Here is a 21788-nt window from a genome sequence, read left to right on the forward strand (position 1 = left end):
TCTTTGAGACCATTCAGAGATGAGAGAAGATTTTCCAGTAGGGGTGGAATCAGGGTTATTTTCTGTAACAACACAGTTCCAATCTATTCTCAAACCAGGGATGGCATCTCCTAATCTTTAGAAAGCACCTGATTATTCTCTTCAATGAGTACAAATTATTCTTTTCAGTGAGAACAAATTCTACCCCTGAATGGTTTAGGTAAAGTTTATTGAACACTATGAGTGCCAACCATGATTCAGAAATGTAGTTTTATTAATTAATCTATGTGATCCTAGAGTTACTTAGTGTTAAAGAGAAAACCTAAGTGAAAAGTCATGATTCTGCCATCACTGGAAACAAATACCACACTTCTGTTTACTGTATACACTTTTTCTAAGGGAGAAAAACCACGTGCCAACAAAGTAACTCCTTATGTATTGGGACCTAAAATTAATAAACTTTCTACTTGCTTCCAAAAAATCAAGCAACTGTTCTTCATCACTGAATTCTCCTTTTCTGTATCCAAATGTAAAACCAGAACAAGTGTTCAAGTACATTGTTTCTTTACAATCGTTTGCTTGTGACAAGATCATCATTTCCACAGTTAAAAACCTGTTGTGGATTCAATGACAACGATGACTTCAATTTAAAATATACCTGTCTGCTTGCAGTCCAAAATTTACGCTGGAAAAATTCAAGTTTCATCTGGATACCTACAGCTGGAAAAGACAAAAAGAAATAAACCCAGCATGCTTAATTTCTTCAAAATGATTCCTTAAAATTAGTCAGGAAGAAAAGGTTTCATAATGAAAAGAGAAAGTTAAGCCCTAAAATTAAAAAACCCACAACTAATTAAATTGAGGAGACCACACAGTCATATTTTAAACCATTTAAACAGAAAGATACTGCTTGTATAATGTGAAGAATACACATAGCAAAAAAAAAAACCCCAAAAAACATTCAAAATGCATGTCCCCATAATTAACATCAAAGAACCACAAGCTGAACATATTTATGTCCACACCAATCTCATTTATATTTTACTGGTACCAATGTAACAGCTATAGAGAACCCACACAAGATGTTTTATACTGAAAACCATGAAGATTTGCTGAAACAATATGAAAATGCTGGTTAACACTTCAAGTAATGATTTGTTTTGAGATCATTTAATTCATAAATTATCAGCAGAACACAAGAAGCATTAAAAATGTTTTTGAAAAAATGGAAGTAAAGAGTATTACATGTAATTCTGTTAAAGGGAAGTATCTGACAAATATTACTGGGTATCAAATTTTTTTAAAATATATATTAATGCTAATGGATTGCATTTTTAAAAAATCATTACAAAATCATTATCTAAGATACTACTGGTTTAAGTTATAAGTTCCTCATAATTTCAGGTGGGATTACGTTTTGCCAAATATCAGTGAACCTTTCTGCCAGCTTGGTCTGATGCTCCTATCACTGTTTCTATTGAAGAGTAATATAAAACACTGAGGTTTGCAGAAGCTCCAAAAGCAGTTCATTCTTCTGGTTTCAGTTGCCTAAACTGAGAGAATTCAAAAAAGCTAAAAAAGCTTTAAAAGTCTGAAGATCTAACTCCTAGAAAATTCATGTTTAAAAAAAAAAAAAAAAAAAAACAAAGCCTAAAAAAAAGGTTGTTTTGGAAAACTGAATGAAATTTCATTTATTCATTCCTCCTCTAGGGCCTACAGCAGGAATTGATTAAAAACATATTTACATTTAGATTATTGGTACTTGCTTTTGCAAATGCACACACACTGATGTATGCACACATTTGATTTTCTGTTAGCAGGTAGGAAAAAGTATGTGAAATGAAATCTGTAATGGACTGATACAATGGGATATGAAATTACACAAAGAATTTTCTTATTAGAGAAGGCTATAAATATTTTTCTGCTATCTGTAACTCATGGATGATTTTGCTTCTGAGAGTAAGTAGAGAAATCCAGTTCTCCTTTTGAATAAACACCAGAGGAGATTCTCCAGCTCCATTTTATTATCTAGGAATTAATGTCATGGTCCATGAGAAGATGCTCTCTGACAGCCAAGCAGCATTTGCACCATCTATAGCTTGCCTTTGGGTCCATTTCTAGCACATCCTACCTGCTTTTTCTGAAAAAAAAACCTCTCACACACACACACTTTCAGGAACTTTCCACCAGGAAATCATATCACTTCTGGACGCTGTGTCAGCATGGGAAGAATCAATCTGGTGTGCTTGTAACAGGCAGGGATGTGTGGACTGTACTTAAGGTCCTGATAAACTCAGTCCTATGGATTTCACACTATTAGAGATACCATCACCCAGAAAACTGCTCTTCTTGAAAAGTGTTAATGAAAAGTGTTAACAAAAGTATAATAAAAAGTAATTGAAGAGTTAAAACTCTTGTTCTTCCCTAATGAAATTATGTGTATATACAAATTTGAGCAGGATTTTGGACTAGGTGAGCTCAGGAGCTCCTTCCCACTCTAAATTATCTTATGATTCTGATTTAAGTGTAAATCTTTTGTAGAAAAGTGGTAACTTTACAGCTCAGAACCTTCCTTACAAAGAGAGTCAATATGCATGGAAAGTTTTCCGTGCCCTGTAAAAAACCCACCACACAACAGAATCTGAAACAGTAACAATATAATTACAGCAAAGCTCATCTGTAAAAGATTCCATGTGCATGTTTCACAATGGAATGCTGCAGCATAACAACAATTGAACTGCTGGGATTAATTTCTGTGAAATGCAGAGCATCCCTCTCTCTCTGTGAGGATGAGAAGGGGCAGCTGCAGGTTTGGTTTCATAGTAGCAACTCGAAGATTTTGATGGTTTCTTGGACAGACTGTCAGGGAAAATAAAAGACACTGGAGGAATACTGGAGGTGCTCCTACTTGAGCAGATTCCACATTTCCAGCAGTAGGGTAATTTGTGCAGAAACTGAAGGTACAAGCATTATCCATTTAGCTACTGCCTGCTTAAACAAAGAAATCGGTTTATTTCTCTACCTAACTCTGAAACGAGTTGTATCACTAATCTCTGAGGTACAATGTCATTAAAGAGGGCAAAACAGAAACCATCCACTCTGGTGAAGGTAATACAACACTACAACAGCAACACTTTAACATATTCCTGTTGTGAAGTAATCTCTCAATTAGGTTTAAAATCCTATGGCTTGGTATTAAATAATGAACTATTACATACATGATGTCAACTACATGATGGCTGGACTTGATTTACAGTTGGGCTTGGTGATCTAAAGGATCTTTTCCCACTTAAATGATTCTATGATCTCTACCTGTGCTTGCAGGGTAAAAGGAGAGAACACATCTCCCAAACGTGGCACAGTGAAAGCAGCATTAGGCAGGTTTTTTGAGAGGTCTATCTTAATATAGGGTTTTAATCTCACAGTTTTGTCTTATTTGCACATTGTTCCCTGCACCATTCCACACAGGAACCTCCCTGTCACAGAACAAGTAGCTTCTAAATATTCTATATCCTACATAATATGAAATAAATTAAAATTACTAATACTTCCAAAAATTCAGCTGAAAATTATTTGAATGCCTCCAGATTTTAAAGAATTAACAGTGTTAAGGAATAGGAAAATTATTTTCTTTTCAACCCCTCATGTGATACTAAAGCACTTTTGCAGGATTTTCCCTCCTGAGCTTTTCAAGAACTTTGTTTAGAAGATGACATTTTTTTGGTCTGGTCATTTAATGTCATAAGAGCTATTCAAATATCCTTCAAAAGGTTTTTGAGCCAATATATTCTCCTGAGCAATCCCTAATCCTTCAGCACTTCAGAACTTCAAAATAAAACATCTGTGCTCCAAGCCACCCAATATTTAAATCTGCGTTTAAAAACTGGCTATATGAGGGAGGAAAAGGAAACAGGAAAACTTCAAAATTATATCTCCCATGTCACTAATTCTTAGTTTAGCGTTCTGGGTACAAGAGCAACCACAGAGATGTTGATTAAACAGCTGGAATTTCACTGAAATTTTTCTAAATATTGTTCGGGAAGGTACCCAGATAATTTCCATAAATAACAAAAACTCTACCTGACCTTTGTGTGGAACATACACTTCAAAAGTATAAAGTATTCTTCCACATTTACAGGCTTGGTTCAACCAAAACGGCCAAAGGATAAAAACTGTTCAGGCAGGGAAAATGAGTTTTGCATTCACTGCATCCTTTTCTGCAATGTCACAGAGGAGAGAGGGCTGGAGCTGAGGGCAGGCAGGAGAACAATTGATGAGAGCTGATAGAGGAATATTTTCTGTTATGTAACACAAAATGCATCATTTCAAATCAATACTGTAAATCCAATTTTTTGTTTTAATCACATTAGCAAATTTGTTTAGGTGATACAAATAAAAACCCTTAATTCTGCCTATGGAAAACAGTTATTAACTCCCTGAGATTTTTTCTCTCTGTTTAATAAAGTGGCTGCTATTTTTGTAGTGCAGAGCCTATGAAATAACAGATGGTTGAGAACGACAAAGTGAAATTCTTGGCTCAGTGATAATTATTGTTAAATAAGTAATTTCCTTGTGCATCGATTCCATGGCTGAAGGTAATATTTTACTCTCTCAGTGGGTTGCTTTCAGGATGGAAGTACTGGGAAGTGCTCAAATGCTACATGGCTCAGGGCTGCTTAGTATCAAGGCAAACATGAAGGAAAACAAATAACTACTCAGAATAGATCAGGATTGCTTGTGTTCATTTCAATCTCCATGGTTAAGCAAATAGACAAGAAGATAAGGAAATCCTTCCTCGACAAATTACTTCTGTGCAAAGAATTAGAATCCTTCTTAGGTTGTAAGTAAAAAGAATAATTTCCTACTTAAAATAAGAGAGGAAAATAGATTAGACTGATTTATTTCAGGCAAGAGAGGAGCTGAGTCTCCCTACAAACCTGACAAATGGATTCCACATACACGATTATAGGAAAAAGTAGCAAAATCTAAAGGGATTTCCATTCTCTGAAATACCTATATGCTATAGCACTGTATATAAGCACTAGATCAGCAAATGTTATAAAAATATCTTAAGGTCTCCATTCCTTTTCCCATAGAATACAGTAGAGATTAAGACTCCCTCATACATAAAAGATGCCTAAAATCTTAAGGATGTTTTGGCCTCCTATTTCCGATGGAATTATCTTAAATGAGGTTTAACTTGGCTTCAAAATAAGAAATGTTGGACACAGACGTGTAGCAGGATTATTTTTCAATCTGTATCACCTTTGTGAATTGAGCTTAGACTCTTTAAGATGCTCTTCTTTCTCTCTACTAGTATTAACTCTGATTATCATCTTTTAAAGTATCTAATAACTACATGTGAAATATTCCAGAACACACTTAAATACTTTTTAAAAAGTTGGTTTCACTTCCATTTATACTCTAAGTCTGTTAAATCTGTTTCAGTTCAAAATCTGTTTTCAGAGTTTAGCTCAGGCAAAGAAGACACTGACTCTACACCCCAGTGCACAATCCTGAGAAATAAACACCATAACTGCCAAGAACAGCCAATACAGATTAATAGAAGACTCCCACCAATAAAGATGATAAAAAAACCTTTTAAGACATAGTTGTACTCTCTGGGACAGTCATTCCTAAATCATATGCAGGAAATATAAAAATGTGAACAAGCTCTTGTGAATTGGCCACTTCCCAGACTGCTTCTGATCCCAGGTTCAGTTTACTTGCACAATAAAATGCAGTCTCACCTTTCCAAACTTCACACTTCATTCAGTTTCCTTCTCAGTGATCTTTCCCCTTTTATCTATACCTTCCTCTTGTCTTCATTGCTTTCAGTTCCCCTCTTCAAAGAGAAGATCTTCACAGTTATATTATAACATGAAAAAGTTATTGGTTTTATTACCTAGAATGACTGGCTCTGATGCAAACACCTGAAAAACAAAAATCAGCCTAACAGTTTAAATCTGACTAATTTTTAATATACTGAAAATACAAGCTTATTGTTGAAAGCATCAGGCAGTGTCAATGCTGGGTGGTGACACCAGCCATCCTCATAGTGAACTGCTATGGGCAGCCTGTGATAAAAGAGCAAAATTGACAAAAAATAGGCCAAAATATTGAGCAGTTATTCACTTTCTTCTGTTTTTCTTATGATAAAGTATGGTTCCTACTTCAGCAAGAGTAAGGTATCTGTATGCATTTGGCTAAGATGTTATTACTTTTCAGAAACTGTCCTTTGTAATGTGTTGTTTTGTTGCATTATTACTTTCTTATTGTTTATTATTTAACTCAGGGACAGTTTCTAATGTTTTTACAATTTCTTTGTTGTTTCTCAACATGGAACCTTCTTTACTCCACAATATGTCAATTGTAACCTAAAATTATTTTAAAAATTTACAAATATTTTATTAAATCCTTTAAAATTCATGCAAATGTGCACCTAGCTTTTCCATCTCAGTTTGAGCTACAGAGCCAGATACAGTGTCAAATACAAAATATCTCGAAGTGCAAACTATCACCTAGTTTTGGATTCTAAACCACAAGCTGGAAAAAATCTTGGATTATTTATGGTATCTTACCTTTATCTTTTTTTCATCAAGGATGTGGAATGACTGCACATACAGAGCCATTTTTAAGTCCTATTTAATTATTGGGTTTTTATGTGAGACAGTTTGAACACGATTAAGCAACACAGACTGCTTTCTTCATCAGAGCTATTGAGATGCAGAATGTAAATGGGTGAATTCTCCTGAAATGGGCAGTGGAAAGCTGAAGTTCTGCCTCTTTACTCATGAACCTCAAGCCTCCTGATTTCTTCCAGGAGTTTTTTAGAATTAGTGGTGGAAGATGTTGTGTGCATGGAGACTACCAAGACAGAGGGAAGGCAAATGGTGTTTCCTGGAGGCCAAGCTCAAGCAGAAAGGGAGGAGAAGCTGGGAAGCTGATGTGAGCCAAGCTGAAAGGGGAGCAGGATGATGATTGCTGGGAGGCCAAAGTTCATCCAAACTCAAACCACCAGGGAAAGCTAAAGGGCTTGGTTTGCAGCCAAGCCCTGACAAACTGAACTGTGGAGGGCAGTCTGTGAACATCATCATAAACCAGACTCCCTCTGACTCCCTGACACACATCTTCCTTCTGGAGGACTAATGAAGTAGCAGCAGGAGCAGGAGGAAAAGCAGAAAGGATATAAATTGAGTGTAAACATAAAAAAATACAGACACTGGTGACTGGAAGTCCATTGTCTTTTCAGGAATCTTCAGAGGGGATCTTGGAAGGAAACAGGTTATCTATAAATTATCACTGAGATGATCATCCTGTATGCCAAACTTTACAGGATAGCAGCTGGCAGTGCTGCCAACACTGTGACAAAGGCTCCCACAGAAATCTGCTTACTTACCCCACCATAAACTTTGTGTAGCAGGAGCAAAGCTCGAGGGAGGTGCTTGGGAATCCATCTGTAACTTTAAAAAAAACCCCAAAGAACCCTAAAACAAATCTCTCATAAGCCTGGAGAAAGGTAACCCCTGGACATGCAAATTCACACTTTGCTGGAAAGGCAGGTGCCTTGTTCATGAGGAATACAACGAGTACAGGAGCAGCAAAAAGGAGTGGCTTGGGTGGCCCAGTTTGAAAAGGGTGAGGCAGGGCACAGCTCAGCCCTGTCTGGGGTCTGGAGGATGCTTCCTGTGACTTGTAGAAAATACCTGATACCTTCTGACACCTGGCCCATTCCATTATCAAAAAAAAAAAAAAAAAAGAAAGGAAGAAAAAAAAAAAAAGAAAGCTGAGTAGCATTACTTTTAGCCTCAGGAAGTTTCAGCAGCCTGCAGAAACAAGGCAAGAATCATCACAGAGGAAACTGTGCTGGTGGCAGAGCTTTTATGAATTCCTATGAGCCTTCAACTTTCTTCCAGCATCTCCTAGCACAGCCACTGCTCTGACAAATAATTCTGAATTCCAACGGTATAGGAAGCATGTGAAGATTGAAATCTGACCACAGTAATGCTAAAATAATGAAGCAGTGAGAGTATTTTTATAACTCCCTAACCATTTTTTAGTTTTATAGGGTTTTCTTGCTATTTGAGTACAACCCATGACTGAAACGAAAAATAGGAACAGTATGTATTTGTAAGCACTTTTATAAATCTTAAGGGAAGATCCAGGACTTGTCAAGTTCTCAGAAAAAGCTTTACTTCTCACAGCTGAGGTCCTAGTTTAGAGCAGCATAGCCAGACTACCTTTCCATCTCAGCCAAAATGCTGTGGTTTCAAGCTGGCAATTAAGGAACCCTAAGAGGCTCAAAGTCCAGACAAAAAGCCAGAAATTAGGATATTTATCTGAATATCCTGTGACCGGATTCTCTTAGGACATATAAGACTTTCTGCTTCTACTTGTGACTAAAACACAACATATTCAAGCCTTGATCATATTTTATTTGCAGACTTGATTCTGGCTATTACCTAAGCAGGTTAAGAAAAAAAAAAATCTCTTTTTGCATTTCTCAGCATTGAGGGAAGGCTGATCTCAGACATGGGCAAAGCTTCTATCGTAATTTCCAAACCAAACTGAAATCCTGTCATAGCAGAATGGGTGCAAGTTGTCCCACTGCCAGACACAGAATACTTTGGACGGGACACTGAAGATAAATACTGTGGAATCCACTGCAAAGGGAACTCATGAGTTCTCTGTCCAGTTTGTCTCCTGGCAGTTCAACACCCCCCACCACAGGCCTGGGGCCCCAGACATGTAGGTTGTGCTGGTACCAATCCTTGCAGGGGGAGGATGTGACCAAATCCAACATTTCCTGCCTACAGAACACCCTGAGCACCAGCCACTCCCTCCCTGCTGCTGTCAAGGGGGGATTTGTGTCCCTACAAGGAGTCTGAGCATATGAAATCTCATTAGTCAAACCAGGACTGGACACTGAACGAGCAAACACTGACATTTTATCTGACATCATTTGGAAATAAATCTTGGATCTCATATTTACTGAGTTATAATAACAATAATAGTGATAATCTCTATAAACTGTTTGTGCTATACTGTGATTAGCAAATTACTTTGAATTACTGAAAATATGAGTCATGTTACTTGAAGTCAAATAATACATCAGAAGGACCTCATAATGAATAAAAATCTCCAGCCTTTCAACACCATATCTACTGGATGATTCATACATCAAATGTTTACTGTGATGTTCCAGAATAGTTCTCATGTTTTTATTTTTCTAAGATCACAACTTTAACCATGTTTTTGCGGTGGTAATAATCGATAGTTTTAGAAAATGAGAAAAAAATGACAAAAGACTCAGTGCACATATTTTTATGTGTTTGAAATTGAGTAGTACCACAGTATTCTGCAGTTGCAAGTAAACAGAAAATAACACTGGTGGATTTGCAACCTGATTCATGTTTGTGTCTTTTACTGAACAATTTTAAAAAACAGTAACAGCAAAAGATATAGATGTTAAACTTTTCCATGAAGAGTATTATCTACAAAAGCAGATTTGTTTGCTTGCTTTTTTCATTTTTGGATCAAAAATGTATTTTTATTAAATATCTATGTAGAAAAGAACACAGTTGCATCTTAGTTCAGAAAAATAGGAATTAGCATTTGATCTATAAACTAGCATTCTTGAAACATCCTTAACTGGAAGTTTAAACCATGTCAGGAATAGGAAGCTATCTTAGACTAATAACACTGAGATTTTCCAGTATACTGAAGTATAAATTTTCTTCTCTTTCATATTCTCCTACCTTTTATGTCTTAAAAAGAAACAACGTCTTTCAAGATGTGTTCAGTATATTATAAATGCCTCACTTGAAAGTTAGTTTCTAAAAGTACGGATTAACACTGGCTGTAATCTGAACATTTTCACATTTACTTAAATTTATTTCATAAGAACATTTTACTGCCACAATTTTGAAACGTGGCCAAGAAATGTTAACTATACCTCTCAGCACTGACCTGTATTGAGGAAATAAATTTCCCCCTGTGTTGGGGTTAAGAATTTATCTTTTGCTTTATTTAATGTGTAGAAGTTCATGCCCATGAACTGGAAAACAGCTAAATGTCATCCCTGAGGCCAAGCAATCAGGAGAAGAATGACAGCTTTCTATTTACTTGTCTTACCAGATTTCAGGGAAAAATAAGAAATCTACATCTTCAGAATTGCTGCATAAGCCTGCATAGGTTCCAGCAGAAATGGTTGTTTATGGCTGATCTGGTGACTATTTATGTACTGAGGTGTTTTCATATTGCTGAAAATTAACCATCAGCTTATTTTCTTCATTAGAAAAAGATAAAATCACCTCTTTAAAGTGACAAAATACAAAGAACGATATATTAAGCAACTTATAACCAAATACAATATTAACAAATGTTTTAAATTGATACTTCAAGAAAAAAAGAACCCAAAGAAAACGCTTTTAAAAAATGCTGAGACTGATAAAACTAAAAGGCACTGACACTTTTAAAGTTTACATTGCCCAAAGATCTGTGTGCCAAGTTATGACCACTGGGTGACTTACTAACTTCTGGAAATAGTGTAAGTGCTGACATGACTTTCACAACAAAAGTACAAATGGACCATTACTTAGTTCACATAAACTGCTATCCAGAAGCTTCAACAACTAGTCTATTATAATTTATATGCTAATGATTACTAGGATTTAGCTGTCAATACAGTCTTAAGGCATATTTTAGAAGTATAAATTGGTAAGTTTTGAGAGAAATCAATATAATGGGCACCAAATGTAATCCTCTTTAATGTAATAGCTTTGAAATAAATCAGGAAGGTTTCTGAAAGGGAGCTGTCTGATTATACATTAAACTAAGGATTTATCATACAAAATAGCTTCTCTTTCTCATAAGTTGCCTGATAGTGCAAATTCAGCTGGGGCTTTTGCCTGGAAGGTGTTGAGCACTGCTAAGTGTCACTGGAGTCTCTGACTTAAGGGATGCCCAGCACAGGATAAGAACCTTCCAGAATGGAGCTCTGGAGAACACAAAACCCCTCCAAACTCCCCTCAAAGAAAGGACTCTTGGCAGGACTTGCCAGAGATTGTGCTGTTGTAGAGGCAAACCTATTACTGACTCACAAGGAAAGTGAACCTTGCAAATGCCAGGTTTTAGAGCTCTTGAGGCACACACCAAAGGCAGGCCAGTCCTGATGGGCTTTCCAGGAGCACTTATTTCACACTGCAATCAGTAAATGCTGGGCTGGGCTGTAATTCTGAAGTCTCCATCATATTTCTAGGCATCAAAATGACTTTGAAATACCACTTTCCAAAATTTCCAAAATTTATAAATGACAAAGGTTCTCCTGGAAGTTCTGCTATAACACATTTATAACATATATTTAATTTTCTAATGAAGGCCAATTCAATAAATTCTTTATTTTTCTTCTGTTTTATAAAAAAAGAATGCTGGAATATAATTTCCATAATTAATAAATCTTCTCAGCACATCTATAATGGAAGCAAACATTATCTTCTCCATTCTTTCATAGTACAGGGCTGATATATCCTACACTAAGGGAAAAGCTCTCCTTACTTTTATTTGAAATAAAAGGAAATCAAAACCACACATTAGAAATGCAGTAAATCATACCAAACTCCAATAAAGTATATTTAAACAGATTTAGTTTATATTCTTATATTGACTTTTGTCTTAAAATGACACAAATGGCCACAGAAGGCAAAAAGAGAAGGGCCTCACACAAGTTTCCCTGCTTCACTCTGTTTTAAAGTGCAGATAGAAAACATCTACAGGGATGGAAGGCTCTGACTCTTGCATGTGTGCAGATACTTTTTACTGGGTTGACTTCACAACTAAGACTCATTTAATTCAATGAGTTTAGATTGTAGTGCTGATTATGCTCATATTCACAAATCAGAATTTTAACTGAGTTTCCATGGAAACACTATATGTCCCTGTTTTCCTTTAAGACAAGGCTATGCCTGTTTAACGAGTTTGCTGAGGACAACATGTTTTATTTAAGTTACATTAACTGGAGCCAATACTTCCTAATTACATTACCAGAAGAAACATTTACAGCAAAGCTTCTACCATGGGAAACCCTCCATTTTTCAGCCCATCTCTGAAAAACAGGCAATATCAGCATTGCCATTGCTTAAAATGCCATTGCTTAACTGGTTTTCTATGTAAAAAAATAATCTCTTGTATAAAATCACATCGTTGCTCATGTTTTATAATATTTATATATAAGGAAATTATTGCATGGAATCTGGGCTTCTGTGACACTTCCATCAGAGAACATCTGCCCATGAAGACAGATAGGTCCAGGGTCTGAAGCACTGAAGGCTTAGGGCTGTTCCTGATCTAAAGATACCCTCCAAATAGGAATAAAAATCAAACACATAACTCTTCTTTAGCACGATTTTTCCCCCATAATTTAGCCTAACAAGGACTCTAGAAACCCAAGTCTGACAGGTGCCATCATCTGTCCAAAAAGGTGTAAAACATTTTGAATCTTTGAGTGGTGTATTTTGTTCACCATTTCATAATATTCTTACAAAGAACATCAGAAAAGATGTGCTGTCTTCACACTTGCAATTCAAATCCTGTGTTGATGGAAAGGTGATACATTTCCCTAATACTTTAGGAAAAGAACCAGGTCAAAAGTCCTAATTAGGAATATTTAAAGAGATGACTTAGCAAGAGTGCCATGACAGTACAATGAAGAGGACTGTAAGTAAAGAGGGCTTTTTACTCTTTTAGTTTAAATCTGCACTATGATGCAACTGAAACGTTCTACATGATTAATTTCACCCAAGTTCCATTTAGACAAAGTATTACAGAAAATCAAGCATTAGGTAACTCCCACTTCTTTCTTAAAACTTTTTTACGTTTTCTCTGCAGAAGTTCTAAAACAGGTATTCCTTTATTCCAAAGCTAAGAAGGAAGCAATATGTAAAAATATGACCAGCTGATGGCATATAGAAAAGTAGAGTGTTTGGTTTCCAAGGAAAGGCCTGTACTACAACTGCTTGAAATACAAAAGTTCACTTAAGTGCCTTGTTTGAACACATCTCCAAATCACCACAAACTGCAAATTACAGAGTGCTCTGCTCTTTCTTCTTTCTAACAGGTTTATAGAAAAGAAGCTTGTAGAAGTAACGAATGAAAACCATTTAACATCTTAATGACAGCAAAAAAACTCAAGGTATGGAAATTATTATTTCACTAAAGTAGGCACATGATGCATAACTTTACTTTCTAAAAGCAGTTAGCCCACTTCTCCCAGAGAGCACTTTGAGAAGGGAGAAGTCAGTAGTGCTGTTCTTTGAACCCATCTATTCTAACTCTGCTGAAACACAGAGATGGAGAGGAAATGGACACTGTCATTTGAAAAAAGAAAAGGGATAAAAAGTCTCAGCCAAAATATGAGTAACCAAGCTCAGCCCTGCCATTATATTCCACAATAACAGACTGCAGAAGGAAATAAAAGCAAATAAAGATGAAAACACACCCTTTTTGCTTAAGGCAGCTATAGCTCTATGGGCAGAGAAAGCTCAGCTAGGTTGGGTACTTTTGAGATCCCACAATAAATTAAAGAATAGTAAAATAGAAATGCTTTTGGATTAAAAGGCATTGGATAAAATGATAATATGTATTATCTCTATACTTCAACATGACCCAGTGTTGACACAGAAGTCAGATATAAACATGGAAGACAAAAAGGTGAGAGCAACTTTTAAATGTTGCCCGAATTTTAGGGCTAATAATCTACTTTTATGCTGTACTTTTAAAAAATTTATTTTCTCACAGGGATTCCAGCTGTTGTCTTAAATTTGTTATCCTCTCCACTAATGCATGGGCTTGAGAGAAAGTTCATCCTTCAGCACCTTAGGGGACAGTGAAACAGAAGCCACGGATAAAAGCTTAACAATAACTTTAGGTAGCACAAACAAAAACGAGGCATAGCTCAGTGTTACCACTGTCAGGACTTCATAATTCATACCAATCCTAAAACATTTTCCTCCCTACTTAGCAGACAGCCTGTTAGTCATTTGGTATGATCCTTCTCAAAGATGTGTTAAAACTTTGTAAAAAATTTTCTTTTCACCAAATCAAGAAAAGAAAATTATACACTGGACATACTTTATAAATTGTAATCAATATTGAAAAAAAATATTGTACTAATGAGAAGAGAAATCGTAGAATGAGGATCTTTGGGGACTCTCAGCATGAAAACAGGAAACCAAAACAGACATACAGAAGAACATATAGCCAAAACAGACATGAAAATACAGAACAGGTAAAAAAAAATGTAAGAATAGTGAAAACATGACGTTCCTTAATTATTTTAACCTTTAATATCCCTTACTTAACACTTGGTTATCCCAGTCATGCTGCCTCAATACTGTTCATGCAAGCTGCACATCTACATAAACAGGGTTTTATTAAAGCTTCTTTTTATATTTCATAACTACACTTTTGGAGATTTTTTTTTAAATTTTATTTTAATTTTTCTCTTGAATGCCTCTTGTTTAACTCCTGAATACATTTCCTCCCAGGGTATCTGAAATCTATAATTATCGTCCCAGTGTTTCTCTCCCACATTACACTTTTAGAATCAAGTTCCATGACTTTTAAGAGTTATGTTTACGTCAGAGGGATCAAGAGGTTTAAATTTCAGTACCTATTAAATGAATTTAATTATCCAACCAGTTCCATTTAGATACACTGTTACTGTTCTTCACTAAGCTATAACAGATTTTCCAGTATTGTAATTCTCATTAATAAAATGCCCTCTGAAAGAGTATTTTCTTTTTCTTTTTTAAACAAAAGTCCTCTCAGTGGCTTATTTTAAAAATTCTAAACAGATGCATCATTATCCTGTATACTAGCTAAGTTTCCCAGAGATTTATCCTGTCTGAAAACAGCAGAACTAACTAAACTTGAGGCTTGAGAAGCTCATCCATATACCTGACTTACCCTGTTATTTCATTTAAAATATTCTGTGGAGAAAAAAGATATTTTAAAAACATCCTTGGTGTTTAAAACCTGCTGACAGATTAAAAAGTAGAGAGTGAGAAAAGAGTAACAGCAGGCTATGGGATCTCTAGGATGTTGTCAGAGCACTGCTGGTGCCTGCAGCTGCAGCAGTTCAAGCAGTAGGGATGACAGAAATCCAGAGGGAACAAAGGAACTGGAAAAGCAGCAAACTATGCACTGCATTGTAAACTTATCTGCTATTGAAATGAATAACAGTGGCAGCAGGTAAAGCTGTCTGGCTCATTCTTGTTCGCTGGAGCCATATGGGAAAATGTACAACATCCCTCCTCTGCTTGGGAGATGGTCCCATAAGCAACAAACAGGGACATTCTGGGTCCTGCTCATCCACCCAGAGCTCTGCTGGTTACAGCTGCCACACAGCAGCATTGCAGAGGGCACAGACTGGAACAGGGACATTTTACAGGAGCTGGTCCTTCACACTTCACCTGCTGCAAGACATCTGAGATCCTTTCAGGAGTTACAGTTACCTTCTCCCTTGTAGCAAAACATCTTCCAATGGAAATGTTCCATCCCACCTTGAATCCAAAGCCACTGAACATGTCAGTCCTGATCCAATGGAATACTTACATTTCTACTGATGATTAAATCCACCAAAATTATGCATTTAACGTTTATCAGCTGCATCATTTTAATGTCAGGTTATTTAGTACCTTGCTAAATTAATGAAAAAAAAAAAAAAAGCCATAAAAGCCTCCCGTGGATATTTCCAAAGTGTTGCAAGAATTACAGAGGTTTAACTATTTGGCTTTTTACTGCAGCAAATGTCATCCCTGCTTCTGCAAGTTTCTGTGTTCAAGTGACTACGAGGTCAAAGAGAAAGAGTCCTTTTGAGCCCATAAACACAGGAGTTCCCAGCATTTAACAGTGAGTTTTACTGAGCTACTACAATTTGCCTTAAAAGCACAAAAGGAATCAATGAAGTATGAGTTCCACTTTGTAGCACAATTGGTGACAGCAGTATAAGAAGCATTTACTGCACTTTAAAATATTTCTTCATACACTGTGAACATTTCAAAACCCTTTTACAGATGTTGTTCAAAAAAATCCTTCCAATTCTTACAAGAGCTGCCCTAGTAAATCAACCACTCAGAATGCACAGGAGATTTATATCCTGGTCTTAAGTTTGAGTCTAGGGTGGAGCTGTGACCACAAACAGAAATTCTCATTAAATATAAAAAGGAAACAAAATCACTAAGTAAAAGCTTAGAAAAAACTTTGACGAAGAATAAGCTATCTAGAAAAATAGCAAGTGATCTCAGTTCTAACATGTTTAAGAGAAGACAAAAAGCATATAAAATGCCAAGATGAAAAAAAATGTACACCTGTACTTATTTTTGCATGTGATTTTTTTCTGACCAGTTTTATTTCTTTCATTTCTCTTAGCTTGATGTCAAGCAACATTTTTTTCTCTTTGCAATAATGGCACAGTGAGTTCATTAATTTACTCTTACTGGAGATACATTCTATCTATGGATGCTCAGCATGTATAACAGGTGGTTGACATTAGTCAGGAAATGATTGAAAATTGAATCTGCACCCCCTGCTGCTATTTGTGATGGAACAAATACTCTGCTGACACTTAATCTGCCCCTTGCTGCAACTTCATCTAACTTGCAATTAAGGTAAAGAGGCCCAGCATCTTTATTCCCTGTGCTTCTCTTTCTGTAGTCCTTGCATCCATCCTGGTAATTTTTCTACTGACCAAAGCACACTGTAAGGCTGGTGTTTCAGAATTTTCCAGCTAAGCTCTTCTCACCTTCATATATTTAGTTATGGGAGAAGAGTACGAGCCACAGTAACTTCTAAGAGCATTATATTAGATTTATAATACTGCAAGAAATTGCTGAGGAAAGGAAAGGAAAGGAAAGGAAAGGAAAGGAAAGGAAAGGAAAGGAAAGGAAAGGAAAGGAAAGGAAAGGAAAGGAAAGGAAAGGAAAGGAAAGGAAAGGAAAGGAAAGGAAAGGAAAGGAAAGGAAAGGAAAGGAAAGGAAAGGAAAGGAAAGGAAAGGAAAGGAAAGGAAAGGAAAGGAAAGGAAAGGAAAGGAAAGGAAAGGAAAGGAAAGGAAAGGAAAGGAAAGGAAAGGAAAGGAAAAAGGGGAAAGGAAAAAGGGGAAAGGAAAAAGGGGAAAGGAAAAAGGGGAAAGGAAAAAGGGGAAAGGAAAAAGGGGAAAGGAAAAAGGGGAAAGGAAAAAGGGGAAAGGAAAAAGGGGAAAGGAAAAAGGGGAAAGGAAAAAGGGGAAAGGAAAAAGGGGAAAGGAAAAAGGGGAAAGGAAAAAGGGGAAAGGAAAAAGGGGAAAGGAAAAAGGGGAAAGGAAAAAGGGGAAAGGAAAAAGGGGAAAGGAAAAAGGGGAAAGGAAAAAGGGGAAAGGAAAAAGGGGAAAGGAAAAAGGGGAAAGGAAAAAGGGGAAAGGAAAAAGGGGAAAGGAAAAAGGGGAAAGGAAAAAGGGGAAAGGAAAAAGGGGAAAGGAAAAAGGGGAAAGGAAAAAGGGGAAAGGAAAAAGGGGAAAGGAAAAAGGGGAAAGGAAAAAGGGGAAAGGAAAAAGGGGAAAGGAAAAAGGGGAAAGGAAAAAGGGGAAAGGAAAAAGGGGAAAGGAAAAAGGGGAAAGGAAAAGGACTGCAGACAAAAGACCCAAACAGTTGTTCATAGACCTGGCGACAAAGACCTGGGTATGAATAGTGAAAGAATTTTGCAGTCCAGGTCAGAACAGCAACGTGGGGAAAAACAGAGTTGTGGCCTAGACAGAGAAGGTGCTGAGCCAGGCTATGCCATGGTGCCCAGGACACAGCAGCTCACACCTCCCCATCCAGCAGCTCCCTGCCACTGCCAGCCCGCCCAGCCATCCCTGTCCCCACTGCAAATCTCCACCTGGAACACAGCATGTTCCAGTTCATCTCGTCCTCTATTACATCTCATACTCTGGCCTCTCCTAGAGGTGTCAGAGGAAGGTGTAAAAATTCCCATAAATAATAATTATGGAAAAAACCTGCCCACAGGGAAAGGTCTTTCTCCATAAGTTGTGCCATTAGTGGTTGATTAAAGCCCTTAAAAGTAAAAGTTTATATCCCTTCTAATTTTTTTTTTTTTTTTTTTTTTGCCCCATGAGGTAACTATGGCTCCAGATTATATATGGATCCTACTAATCTTCTGGCCCAAGGATAACTTCCAACAATGCATTTCATAGATTAATTACCTACTGTATAAACAAGTACCAGATGTATCTAAGTAAAGCAAAACAAGCCACTGGAAAGGAAAATCTGGGCTCTTCCCCTGTACAAAATCACAACTCCCTGCCTGGTTTCTTGTTTCTAGAGCTGCACAACATTACTTCCCACCTGAAAGGGACCCCGTCAACACATAACAGCTCAGAGACAAAGAAATCATGGTGTCTCTTTATGCTGTGTCATAACCAGCATTTGATACTAAATTCTAGATGATATTCCTCCCCTCTAACCCTGTCTAAGCAAAAGATGGCTGAAAAAATCCATAAGCCCACCTCTCTGGAAAATATGACCAGACTTTTAAGGTATAAATCTTCCTCAAGCCAAATTTAGTTTGATCCATTGGCTTATACTTCTGTTGTGAAAAGCAAGCAGAAATAGGATCCAGGGCCTCCCTCTAAGTTTTGTCAACTTTTGAAAACCTAGTACCCTGCCAGGAAAAATCTGAGAGTCCTGAGCTCTCAGAGTGCCAGGAATGCCCTTGAGAAAGAAAAGCATGAGGGACTGCCAGGTCTCTTTTGCCTCGTCACCTTTGCACAGTCAGTTCTGCCTCATGGGAAAGGCACCACCTTTCTCCATCATGCACTACTGTATTTTTTAAAGTGCCAGTTAAGGGGAAGAATTTTAACAATAAAGGTATGGGCTGTTTCACCAACAATACAATTTTTTTCTTTTTCCTGAACCAAAATGAAGAGGGGTTTGCATTTACCCGAAGTTTCGTTTAGGGTCTTGAGCAAGAGCTTATCTGTTTTACCAGTCAGGAGACACACATTAGTAAAGAGAAAGCAAATGACATTTCCCTGAAAATATCTCAGTTTTAATTCCTTCCCACTCAAAAGCATAAGGAAAATAAATCTAATAAAGAGTATGTACAGGAATTGTCTGCTGTGGTCTTGGGAACATTTTTTAATATAATCATGTCTGCCTGGACTCAGTATACAACGATGTGGAATCCAAATCCTGTAGCTTTTAAATATTTGAAATATTTAAATTGTTTCCTTTCTGCTTGAGTTTAATTAACATAATGTTATTCGGTAAAATGATGATTCTTACACATAGAACTCCTTTAAAGCAGATGGCAGTAATTGCTGCAACAAAGAGTTTGCTGGCAAAGCAAAGGCAGAACTGCCCCCTCAGCCAAGAGGGATCAGATATTAGTTCATGGGGCTTTCTTGCTATTTGCAATGGGAAACATACCTTGCTACAACAAGGCACGGGCTAATTTAAGAGGCTGCAATAACAGTTGCTGCACCACATCAGACAACTGAAAAGAATCCTGCTGGTGGTTCAAAAAGCCAGAAGTAGAGTAGGTTTCATGGTTATCCTGTTTCTGGCAAATCTCTACCTGTGACACAACTATAATTTTCACCACATCAGACTTCTCTGTCACAACCAAAGTATTATTCCTAATAAATGGGAATAGGAGATGGATTATAGGTTGGGGAAACTTCTGTTTACAAAACATGTTCATTCAGAGTTCTCAATATAAGGAAAAATAGCCACATCTACATGAAAAGCAAATCGACAGATTTAATCATATGTTTCCAAATCTGAACTCAGCATGACGATTTTTTAAGAAGTAATAACTTCTTATACCATAATTCTGAGTAAATAAAACAACCTCTGCATTATTGCTGGAACTGAACCTCCCACAGTGCTTAACTTTCTGTGACCTTGTCCTGTGAACATCTCTGTAATATGGGGCAGACTAAAAATAATACAATTACAGATGCAAAGACTTACCTAAAATCGGAAAGGCAGTTAGAAACATTCTTTAAGCCCACTGTTACATGAAATGAACTGCAGTGAGAGCTTGTATACCCATCTGGTCACCAAATATTAGTTAAGATGGGAAAATAACTTAAAAAAGAAACCCTTTGAATTCATAAGCCAAATAAAATTAGAGATACCAAAGAAAATTTAAAAGCATCTTATCACACAAAAACCCAATAATATAATAGGTATTGCCTCCTGCAACATAATCAAAAGTCATTAAAAGAGCTGCCACTGATACAAGGGATGAGTTAATGAAAAGAAAGCGGGATGCCATCTCAAGAAAAAAGTACCTGACCTAACTTTAATCTTTGTAAGAGTATCCATAGCTAACACGGCCACAACTTCTAAGGAAGATGCTATTTTAGAAGAGATATTTTTACATTTGATTGTATCTTCACTAAAATGATTCACAGGTATTTTTTAAGATGGGTCATAGAAATAGCAAATAAATGTATCATGCTACAAAAGTTTAAAAATATTTTTGACATTAAGCTGACATTAATCTAAAGTACAGCACAGTTGATCTCTATGCTTCTCTCCCCTTTTTTTTGTAAAGCTGGGGTTAACCATGATAACTGTGGTACCAGGTTATCTATATTTGTAGTGTTCCTCCACTCTAATTCCCAGGCTTCACCGATTATCAGGACAATGTCATCCATCAAAAATGTCAAGGATAGTAAGGTCTGCCATTCACAGCAGTAACCCTGGGATCCTCAAGATGAACAAATGTCATGTTCACTTTACAGAATGACAATTTTCCTACGTTCTCCTTCACTGTTCCCATGTATCCACTGTTCCTTTGGGTATCTTGGCTGGTGTCAGAACCAATGGAGCAAAGCACACGATACTGACAGGCACAGCTCTGCCCTGTGAGCCAGGGGGACAGAGAGCTCAGCACAGACTTTTGGAAACCAAAAGGAACCTATGGAAAAGGTGGAGTTACTCCTCACAAGGATTCATAGGGACAGGACAAGCTGCTCCGAGGAAAACTCTAACTGGATGCAAGAAAATATTATTGATTCTGAGGACAGTAACACATTGGAGAAAGTTGCCCAGAAAAGTGATAGAATCTGTTGCTGTAAATATCAAAGTCTCAACTTGACAGGACCTTGGTAACTTCTAGCAAAGACCCTGTTTCCAACAGCAGTTTGGACCTTACAATCTGATTTTTCCAGTACTCCTTGTAGAACATTGCCTACATCACATCAATTTTGACCTGGAAAGTGAGCTTTGTGTGATCTTTTCAAAGGACCTAAAAGCAGAATTTGTACCCAAGAAAGCTGTATTATAGGTCTGAAATGTTTTGATTGCACAGCTTCACTCTCCATAGGACAGCTCATAGATGGAGTGATCATATGGCCTGTAAAGACTCAATTATATATCAGATCTCTCATTCCTTTCAACATCTCTGAGCTCCTTCACCAGTCACAAGTCATTAATCTTTTTATTGGTGTAGATGGCACAGTATGAGGTCTACTGAAGAAATAACAAAGAAACAAGTCAAGGACTCACACATTAAGTACAATTTTAGTATCATCTGCTACGTCTTTCCAATATCTTTGAAAATAAATTAATTTGTTCAATAATCCCGGGGACTATACCAGGATGTGTATGTGTGCCATTTTTATGGAAGGAGCCACTGTTCCTGTATTCCCAAGCTGTAAAATCCTGTCAGCACAACTAATGGATGTCAGATGAATAAGCTTAAAAGAGCAAACAAGGGCAGTGTCAAAACCATGTCATCAACCCACAGGACTATTTGTAGTGAT

At 37.0% G+C, this 21788-nt stretch overlaps 1 protein-coding gene across 4 annotated transcripts in view; it reads right to left on the bottom strand.

The window, feature by feature from the left end:
• CACNA2D3 (calcium voltage-gated channel auxiliary subunit alpha2delta 3) overlaps positions 1-21788 on the bottom strand; it is a 386281-nt gene that overhangs the window by 40901 nt on the left and 323592 nt on the right. For all 4 annotated transcript variants that reach the window (XR_015806076.1, XR_015806075.1, XM_088171533.1 and 1 more), the window contains one exon: positions 638-699. Coding sequence is in view for 2 of the 4 variants with exons in the window: in XM_088171533.1 (XP_088027659.1) it covers positions 638-699 (62 nt within the window). In the remaining 2 variants the exon portion in view is untranslated. The remainder of the gene's footprint in view (positions 1-637; positions 700-21788) is intronic.

This window comes from Sturnus vulgaris, chromosome 11 (assembly GCF_052056855.1).
Source record: "Sturnus vulgaris isolate bStuVul1 chromosome 11, bStuVul1.hap1, whole genome shotgun sequence".
Classification (NCBI taxonomy): domain Eukaryota; kingdom Metazoa; phylum Chordata; class Aves; order Passeriformes; family Sturnidae; genus Sturnus; species Sturnus vulgaris.